Source organism: Arachis ipaensis, chromosome B2 (genome assembly GCF_059453495.1).
Source record: "Arachis ipaensis isolate K30076 ecotype BB chromosome B2, ASM5945349v1, whole genome shotgun sequence".
NCBI lineage: Eukaryota > Viridiplantae > Streptophyta > Magnoliopsida > Fabales > Fabaceae > Arachis > Arachis ipaensis.
This window is the reverse complement of record NC_142437.1, coordinates 79,098,504-79,108,517: the sequence shown is the minus strand read 5'-3', so window position 1 is coordinate 79,108,517 and position 10,014 is coordinate 79,098,504. Positions and strand designations below refer to the sequence as shown.

The 10,014-nt window shown below is 34.6% G+C and overlaps 1 protein-coding gene across 3 annotated transcripts; it reads left to right on the top strand.

Moving 5' to 3' along the window:
- The first annotated feature begins 1,152 nt into the window (after positions 1-1,152).
- Positions 1,153-9,244, top strand: LOC107625428 (WW domain-containing protein). Of its 3 annotated transcripts, XM_021115941.2 has the most exons (15): positions 1,153-1,250; positions 1,362-1,478; positions 1,895-2,398; positions 2,493-2,527; positions 2,762-2,840; positions 2,947-3,025; positions 4,545-4,625; positions 4,709-4,836; positions 5,109-5,159; positions 5,706-5,865; positions 6,583-6,784; positions 7,116-7,211; positions 7,750-7,875; positions 8,025-8,076; positions 8,539-9,244. In XM_021115941.2, exons 3-15 carry the CDS (start codon positions 1,931-1,933, stop codon positions 8,689-8,691), a joined length of 1,710 nt encoding a protein of 569 aa, XP_020971600.1. In that variant the 5' UTR covers positions 1,153-1,250; positions 1,362-1,478; positions 1,895-1,930; the 3' UTR covers positions 8,692-9,244. The 3 variants fall into 3 exon arrangements, with proteins under 3 accessions (XP_020971600.1, XP_016183544.1, XP_020971601.1); XM_016328058.3 differs by lacking the exon at positions 1,153-1,250 and having other exon boundaries at positions 1,257-1,478; XM_021115942.2 differs by lacking the exons at positions 1,153-1,250; positions 8,539-9,244 and adding an exon at positions 8,317-8,531 and having other exon boundaries at positions 1,264-1,478.
- The last annotated feature ends 770 nt before the right edge of the window (positions 9,245-10,014 follow it).

Below are 10,014 nucleotides of genomic sequence, written 5' to 3'. Positions count from 1 at the left end.
TAGAAATGTGATGAAAAGTAGAAGTATTATGAGAGAAGTCATTTTTTTAACTTCTCTATAAGCTCCAAAATAGCTTCTTAGAAAGTTACAATTTGGTTTTGAAAATTGCACCAGACATTAATACTACTACTTTTCATAAGTCAAAAGTTAAAAAAAGTTACTTCTAAAGTTTCCCAAACGGGCCCTTAGTTTGGTAAAGCTTTTATTTTTCAAAAGTAGCTTATAAAAGTTAATTTTTAAAAGTTGTAACATTTATGTTTAGTAAATCAAATTAAAAATAGCTTTTAATAAACACAAACAACATTAATTGCATTTGATAAAATAGCTTTTAAAATTTAAAAATACTATAATAAATATAAATGTAAGCATTCAATTTAAAAATTAATTAATATATAAAGTTATATTAGATTTTTAAAAACACAATCCAACTTTAAAAAGTTCTATTGTAAGTACTTTTAATAGTACTCCAATCTTTTAAAAACTGCTGCACATAGATCGGATAATATCCGCATATCTGCGGTAATTATCCGTATCCAATCCAAATTTTGCGGATATTATCCGATCTGCAGAACCATCGGATCGGATCAAATCCGATCCGCACTATGGTAGGATCGGATTGCGGATTCAGCAGTGATATCCGCGGATCCGATCCGCAAATCCGCATATCTGCACATCACATATAAATAGCATAGTTTAAGAAAGTAAACCTTAATGTGATATGAATTTTAATGTGTTATTTTATGAATTTTATGATATTTTGTTTTTAATTTTTTATGTTGTACTTTAACTTAGAATAATTAAACTTAAATCTTGTGTTATTATTTTGTTTTTGTTATTCAAAAGAACTATTATTGATAATATTTTAAGAATAAATAGGCTTAATCAGATAAAAAATGAATTTTTTGGATATTTTTTTGTAAAAACAGCCCAATAAAATCTTAAAATAATTTTTTTTAAATTATGCAGATATATCCGATATCCGATATCCGATCCACAAGTATGCAGATCGGATCGAATCCAACTTAAAAAAATACAGATATCGTATTTTATCCGATCCGATAATTACAGTGCAGATCAAAAAAAATTTTAGGATATATCCGATCCGATTCGATATGTGTGCAGCCTTAAAAACTGCAAACACAAAGCATAGTCTTTTACTCAACCAAAAACTTTGTCAAACCAAGCCTAAGCCATACTCAGCTAGCTTCGTTCTTCCACGGCAGACGTAAAAGCTAAAAGCCGTAATCCCAGTATACACCTCTCGCTTTCTCTCAGACTCTCGGTCGCATGCTCACATCTGTTATTGAAACAGTTATTTTATTTCCCCTTAGTTTTGAATCTTTCTTCTTTTATACTCTCAGCTTGAGTTCGTTGTGCCTGCTAGCTACGCTTCCACAGGAAGCTTCATTTCTCCATTGTTTTGTGGCTTTTCCAACTTCGATGGCTTCTGCAAAGCGATTCATCTAGAATTCCTACGGGTACAATTTCGAATTCATTATAATTCTTACTCTTCTCTTCGCACTCATTCTTGTGTAGTTCTGTATTCGAATTTTATTGAAGGATGTGACAATTATGCAAAAAGGTTCTCGCAATGAAAATGCTTTATTTATTTATTTAGTGACTAAGAAAAAGAGAAAATAAAATGGAAGGTTGAATGTTCTTAATTCTGCATTCAGTTTCTGATCTTTCCGAAGTAAATTATTTGCTTCTTTTTTTTTTTTTTTGTCTTGTTTATGCTGCAGGAGCTGTCGAGTGATAGATACACTTTCTTAGTTGAACATAAGCATTTGATTAAGATTTTACCCACTCTTTGCATATTTAGGGTTTTGAAATCTTAGTAGACTCGTGGGGTTTTTCTCTGCCTGTTTTGATTGTTTAGTTTCGTTTTGTTCAGGCGTTAGCCCCTTTTTATACAAAAAGAGAAGCAGATATGGATAATTCCCAAGGCCAGCCGCTCCCTCCAGGGGTTAATTCTTGGCCTAACTATTCATCGAACGTGCCTCAAAAAGTTATTTCGCAACCTGTTCCAGGAACTCAGTACCATTCAAGCTATTCTGGACCACAGTATCAGTTTCCTCTCAATGTTCCAGTTACATCTGATAATAACTTCCAAGAAGGATCCCTCCCCCAATATGGTGTTGTCACCGGTCAAGTCCTTACCTCAGAGGTCCCTCCTTTGGCCAAACAAAATAAGTTTTCAAACCCTGTTGCTGGAGGATATCAGATTGTTGAGATTGCTCCTTCATTAGTATCACAAGAATCCGGGTTTGCACAGAAAGTTGGTGATGTCATGGTAGATGTCTCTAATGTGTCTGCCACATGCTCCAATGTACAAATACAATTAAGCAGTGCCAGTGACATAGATGCTACTGCTCAGGATGCTATCTTACGAGAACAAGTATGTATCTCGACTCTTGTATTCAATTTTTCTTGTATTCTTCACATTTTTATTTAGTTGTTCTCAGTATTTTGGATTTTATCTTTGCTGTTAGGAAATTGCAACCCAAAATATCATAAGGAGCCAAAGGTATGGACTGTTTTCTCTTGAGTGATATACTTTCTTGATTCTGAAATATGTATTACTTGTTAAATACTCTGTTCTGTTCAAAATAAATGTTTTAAAACAAAAAACACACAGACTGACTAAGGAAAACAAACAAAAAAAATCTTCGTAATAATAGAATACTTATTCTAAAAGAGAGAAAGAGTATTTTAGGAATCTAAAATCACAAAGTTAAATATATTTATTATGTTGATGTAGAGAGGGAAAAATTGAGACTTCACCTGCCAAAGATAATTTGGACATATTCTCAGAACGCCGTGATCCCAATGCTTTGAAGGTGCGTGATAAACACATGATTTGAAATAATTTTATCCCTTTCAATATAATGAAATGAGTTCCATTTTTCGATTCATTAATTTTGTACTTTCCTTTTTACTAAACAGGAACATCTACTGAAGATGGCCACAGAGCACAGGGCTGAAATAGCTGTTAAGCGTGGGAAAGCTTCACATCCAGAAGAAGGTCTGTAGTTTAGTTACTTTAACCAAATATCATCTTATAACCTTTTTTTGTCTTGTACATTTTCTCATGCTCAATGATATATGTTGTTACGTTAATGGTTGATGTCGTTGGTGGAGTGATTATATTACTCTATTCTTACCTTTTCCATTCTCTTTAACTTGCTTTCTTTGTATATTGCTGTCTATTGTTGATTTGTTTCAGCATTTGTGACTGATGATACTGAAGGTTATGAGACTTTTATTTTCTTTTGTGGTGATTTTTGGATATGTTTACTCGCTATGGATGCCTTTTCGTTTGCAGTTTATTTACTGACTCTGCCATTTTGAATAGTCATATGATTTTAATATACTTGTCTATCAAATAAAGATGACAGTAAGGCTTTCTTGATACATATGTTGCAAAATCCGAGAAGGCTGTTTGGAGCGCTTTCACTTGTATACTTCTGTATTATTGGTGTAGTTTGGAGACAATTATGTAGTTTATTGTTGCTTGTTGGCTTCGTCCTTGTGGTATTAGTTGTTTACTGTATGTAGAGTCTAGAGAGGTTTTGTTTCTGAGAAATACTGATTCTTGTGAACTTCTTACTTCAGGCAAAAGGAAAACAAAGATTGCTAGTTAATGGATAAAAAATATGTTCTGATGAGATAAAAAGGGCAAACAAAAACCCAATTGAAAGAACTTTATGAGAAAGTTGCTTGGGTACTTTACACCTAGTGGTGGTATATATACGGGGAATAAATACATGTCATACTCTCATAACGGTTTCTATTCCGTAATTGTCTAATGTTGCCAATGGCACACATATTTATCATATAGCAGTTAGTTACTCGAATCGTATTTACCAGTTTTTCTCAAGATGAAGTTTACTAAGCGTTAAGCTTGTTATAAGCAAGCACTTAATAAGAAAAAGATGGAAAGAGATCTGCAAAAAAGATGGCTTGCAATAAAACTCATGGATGTTGGAGATGTCAGATTGGATACACCATAGAATTGAAGTGCTTAATAACAAGCACAAACTAGGTGAAGCAACTATGTATGACAGTGGCAGCATTGCTTGTATACTTGTATAGGCATCCAGTTGCACTAGATATATTTATTAGATATTAGACACATGTTTTCAGGAAAAAGGTAATTAAGAACTAGCTGTTGATTCTAATGTTCACCATGCTACATGTACTAGTGGCATGGTAGTTATACAATAGTCACAGGCATTATTTCATAAATGGTCCACAATGGGTTTGTCCGTTTGTCTAACCAATTAATCCGTCTGTCCTTGATCCTTGATTAGTCATGGGTTTGATTCTTTGATTTTCCTACTTATTTGTATGTGCTTGTTGATTCATGGGGCTTGCCCTGATCTTGGATTGGAGTGACTTTTTCTCGTCATCCTCTTTTTTATTAACATTTACCGATGATCCAAAATATCCTAACACTACACCGCAACTGTTCTAAAATTTTATTATATCTATGACGAACCCATATGCTTTCGTTGAAATCAATTTGGCTTTACTTTTATCAGGTAATTCAGAAATAGGTAATGGATATGGTGTACCTGGTGGAGGTGCCTATTATGATGCTCCCAAGCTTAATGCAACTGCAGGTATCATACATTTAATTTCGGAATTAGTTGAGTCATGCTGCATCACCCATTCACCCTTAGTTGGTTCTTGAATTCTGGAGCAGGTTATTCTGAATTAAAAGCTGATGGAGGTTCTGAGCAGAAACATGCAGCTAGAGAATTGCCTGAATACCTCAAGCAGAAGTTGAGAGCTAGGGGTATTCTTAAAGATGATACACATACTGAAGATAATGTAAGAATATTGATTTCATTTTATCTTTGTTACGATGAAACATTGCCCCTTCTCTTTTTTTAACTTGTTTCCATGGATTTCTGTTTTCGTTTTTTGTTTTGTTTCTTTTTGTTTCTCTCCTTTTTTTTTTGTTTGGGGCCATTATAGTAAAGTTTATTTTGCTGCAATCGTAATTTAGAATTCAATTTTCACTAATGTTCTTGGGTATTTTATGGTACATTATTTTCTGTCTGTTACTCTGTTCTGACAGACTGCCTGTTCTCAAATTTCAGAAAGTTACATCAGCTAAACCCATGGAGAATGAAAAGTTGCCCCCTGGATGGGTATGTATCATGCATAAGTTACTATAAATGTATACCTTTCATATAAATTTCTGCATATGATTTTTAACGTGGTTGATCTCCTTATTTTCATGGGACTTCCATAAATGAGATCCGGGATTTGATATGAGAAGAAAAAATTGGAATGATTCTTAGGTGATCATATCTAATGCATATTAGTAATCACTATAAGTTATATGTTCAGAAAATATTAGAAGAGTTAGCAATTCATAAGGGCTGCGAAAATCCTGGTACTTAGTATATGAATTACAGAACAATATAGCCAATATACCTATCTTATGTTTGAAAGATGGCTAGTTAGATGCCTTTCACTCTGATAATGTAATAACCTTTGTTTATAGATAGAGAAGTTCATGACTAGGTGTCTGGGTCTAAAGATATATAATTAATCACTTTCATTCTAAGCTCAAATGATTAGCAGACTTCCATCACTTATTTTTTTGTTCAGATCTGAATCACTTATTTTCATTTAGGTTTATATTTTCCATCGATTTCTAACTATTATTTAATACTACATTTTCCTTGTAGGTGGAGGCAAAAGATCCAGGAAGTGGTGCATGTTATTATTATAATGAAACCACTGGGAAGAGTCAATGGGAAAAACCCCATGAAGCAGCATTAAGTTTGCAATCGTCATCATCTTTACGTCTTCCAGAGAATTGGATAGAGGCATTGGATGAAACATCAGGTTCAGCAAAATATCACTTATTTGTGTTTGATCTTTCTATGGTTTTTACTATTATGTATTTCTAACTTCAAAAGGAGTTTGTGCCATGTAGTTGTTGGCAAGGAAGAAGTCTGACAAATGTTATATTTTTTTAGTAGTTTTGTTAGAGTTCATGCCTCCAAGATTTGTCAAAGCTTTTGGTTGCTTTTTTATTTTTTATTTTATTTTTTATATAGGACATTCTACAATAGTTATCATTATAAATCTCTGCTCCAGATTTGAGTGCCAATGCATTAATGTTGCAATTGCCTATGCCACTGTGAGCTGTTTGGTGAAGGACACAACAGCTGCAAATAAACACCATGCTTTAGCAACTTTTACTCCTTAGCACTTTAAAAACATCAAAAGTTAGTTAGGAAAAGATGCATGACAGATGTAGCATCCTTTCAATTCCTAATGCATTCTTGCTAGAATAGAATCTCATTCTTCCTTGATAGTTGATAAACCTTTTGGCAGTATATGTTCTGTCTAAGGTTAAGTGCTTTATTTGGACAGCGGTACTTGACAATATTAAGACCAATGATATATTGCCTAGCCACATAAGGCTTGATTTAGTTGTCTTATTCACCATTCATCATTAGAAGCCATTTAAAAAGTCACGTGTGTGTGTTATTTATGTTTGGTCCCATTTTATGAATCATAAAAGTCATTACATTTAATTCCTCCTTTATGTTGAAGGCCATAGGTATTACTACAATACAAAAACTCATGTCTCACAATGGGAGCGCCCTAATTCAAAACTGGAAGCTATGTCATATCACTCAGACTTGCACGCTGATGGCGGGGATGGCCAATCATCTAATTTTCCAAAATGCATGGCATGCGGTGGTTGGGGAGTTGGCCTTGTGCAGTCATGGGGTTACTGCAAACACTGCACTAGGTATAGCAATTACTCTTGCTTGTTTACGGCTTTATTTTCGGGATTTCTTCAAAGAATGCTTTTGCTGTTGAAATGTATACCTTATTACCTTGCTATGGCTTAATGATTTTGTTTTTAACTTTGTTTATTCTGAATATACATAGATTTACATTAGCCGTTGTATCTTAAAACAAGTAGAATGTGATATCACACATTTATATCAATATTGTGACCCGGTTTTGTATGGGGTCTCAACTTCTTATCTTGCAACGGGGTTATTCAGTGATAGCAATAAATGATTTTTCTCTAATGCTTTCTTGTTTTGGCCTTTTCTTGAAATGAACAAATGCAGAGTTCTGAATCTTCCACAATGTCAGTATCTGAATAATCAGCAAAGTAGTGCTGCGCACCCCAGTGAAACTTCTGATCATAAGGCTAGCAAACAGAGGTATATTTTATCTTTGTAAACATCCATAGTGCTGCCTCTCACAACTGAATTTGTTGTTTCTGTACCTGTTACATGATATCACTCAGATTGTCTCTTTGTCTACGTTGTAGTCTCTATTGAAAATTTTATGTGCTTGGATTTTAATCTGGTGTGAGAAGTATACGTTTTATTCTATAGTTCTCTTATGTCTGGGAAAATAGTGTGTAGAATAACAATTGTGGAATCTGCATTCCTGTTGAAAAGAGTTGGTGAAGATGAAGAAGCAGTTATCTTTTGAAGAGAAGCGCATAATGTCTGTTAAGTTCTCATCAGAGACAGAGGATAATGCAGATAACCAACTGCAGTCTGTGAAATGAAAATTGGACTGCAGTTACTCTGTATCTAAGTAATTTGAACTATTGGTTGAACTGCTATGCCACAAAATGATGAAAATCGAGTTATTTATTATTTCTTTATTTTTGTTTAAGATATGGCTTTGGATTTTATTATGGGTTTTCACAAAGCCATAATGGATATATCGATCTCAATTTCCCTCCAGGTCCAGTTGGAAACCTCCTTTTGATAAAGGAGGTAAAAAAGGGGGCAAGAAGCGTGCCTATGCAGAGGATGATGAGTTAGATCCCATGGATCCAAGCTCCTATTCGGATGCTCCTCGTGGTGGATGGTATGCTTTCCTTTTGAAATAAAAAAAAAAAATTAATCCCTTTTAAAATCCTGTTGCTGTTTGAATGGTTGTTTTATTGTTTATAAACTTTGTTTTTAGTTAGAAAAGCATGATTGATGAATTTGATTTTAATTTATGATCAATTTCAGGGTTGTTGGTTTGAAAGGTGTGCAGCCACGAGCAGCTGACACAACAGCAACTGTATGTACCTTCTTATTTGCTTCCTTTTCCTCCAAGCTCTTTTGCTCCTTGCTTCTTCTTTAGTTGCTTTTCTTATCTGTTCATTTGATATCTATTCAATTTTAGGCATTTTCAATAAAAAAGGTTTTCTTGAACCTGGTATCCTTGGATGTCTTAATACTCTAAACACCATTTTGTTTATTGGTCTGTTATTTTAAAGCTGGCCAAACTTATGGATTGTGGGTAAAATATTATGCCTAGAATTGGTGGATGAGGTGGTTGCATTTGATAAACAAAACTACCTCAAGTGTTGATATCAAGTGGAAGTGTTGCTCAGTGATGCCTGCATGAAGGAACAGAGGAAATGCATAGTGAAAGATACATACCAATCATAATTGTGATTGTAATTATAGGTTCAGCTTTGTTTGTGACCTTGGCCAAGACGCAAATTCAATTACAAATGTCTTTCGTGGTTTATTTCAGGGTCCTCTCTTTCAACAACGACCTTATCCATCTCCTGGAGCTGTTTTACGGAAGAATGCTGAAATTGCTTCCCAGAAAAAGAAACCAGCTTCTCATTTTACTCCCATATCCAAGAGGGGTGATGGGAGTGATGGGCTTGGTGATGCAGACTAAGACTCTCTTATCGACATTTGCTTTGTGCCAAGTGTATCAGCATCAGATCTGTTTCTCTAACAACTGAATTATCTAATGATGCCTTTCATTTGGCATAACCAGCTGTGTTTCCGTGCTATGCGCTTTTATTGCATATATCAAGGAAACTGGCATCAATGCTTTTGGCAAATGACTGCAGAAGCTATCTTTACAGTGCAAAATTGGAGTCAATATACTTGAAGTAGTATGACAAGTGAAGGTGAAACTTGCAGTTGAGCTTGACAGCAGTTGCCGGCAGAAACTACAGAACCTTAAATGATTTTTGCATCAAGGAAAGTTTCCGCAGAACCTGAGGATTAGAAAAGAACGGAAGTTCTGTCCGTTCCTGCATTTTGTACGCTTGTTTTTTCATGCAGAGCTTTTACAGTTGGGCCACTGTGCAATAACTGTAATCAATTTTAATTGTGGATTTGGAGGATTTTATTATGCCAGAAGAGTTTGTTTCTTTTTGGCATTTTTGAAATATATGTATACCCATGTATATGGATTGTAATTATTTGGTGGTGGTTTGTCTTGATTTAGTTTTCTAATCTAGGAGCAAAATCTCCCACATCACAATACGAAAAAGCATGTTATAAACTCTCCCTAGCTGCTGTTCCCTGTTATATCCGTTCCAGATTATTCCTCAAGCAACCTTAAAAATATACACGAAATGTCCCCACAGTACCGTATTATTAATCTAGTATTCCAAAGACGTTAATGATTATGAGTATAGGGGAAATTTGAGGGAGAAATATTTATGGAGTAAAAGTTAATCAGGTAAAAACTTATCCACTGTTGTTGAATTACTGTTAAACTCTAAGAAATAAAATTTACGAAGAGGTTCTGGTATGGCACTGTACGGAGCGGGACGTGATGTTTCAGTTTGTTTTGACCATGAAGATATAAATTAAAAGAGAAAGTATAGGGAGCCAATGGAATATTTGTACAATGTGTACAATGAAGGTTTAGGGATGTCTGATTCAGTATTAGAGATATAACCATTAGTGTTACCTTTTCCCATCAGCTGAAATTTTTGGGATGTATCATGACATGTTATCAGAGCTCTAGATCCGAAAAGCCAAGAGTTCGATCCTTGGTGAGCTCTAGATCCGAAAAGCCAAGAGTTCGATTCTTGGTGAACCCCAAGGAATAAGATTTACGAAAGACCTGGGTTTCCGCAGGTGTAAAATTTAGTTTAGCTGAGATGAAGGCGAGCTAAGCTGATTTATTGCTAGGCTTTTTCCTGTTTTTCCTTTTTGGTTATCATTTCCTGGCTTAGTTTGATTGTTCTATGAAGAAAGG

Excerpts from the sequence above, each read along its gene's own strand:
- LOC107625428 (XM_021115941.2), top strand. The coding sequence starts at position 1,931 with ATGGATAATTCCCAAGGCCAGCCGCTCCCTCCAGGGGTTAATTCTTGG. Across the intron at positions 2,528-2,761 it reads AATATCATAAGGAGCCAAAG|AGAGGGAAAAATTGAGACTT; the intron begins GTATGGACTGTT and ends ATGTTGATGTAG. Across the intron at positions 7,212-7,749 it reads CATAAGGCTAGCAAACAGAG|GTCCAGTTGGAAACCTCCTT; the intron begins GTATATTTTATC and ends ATTTCCCTCCAG.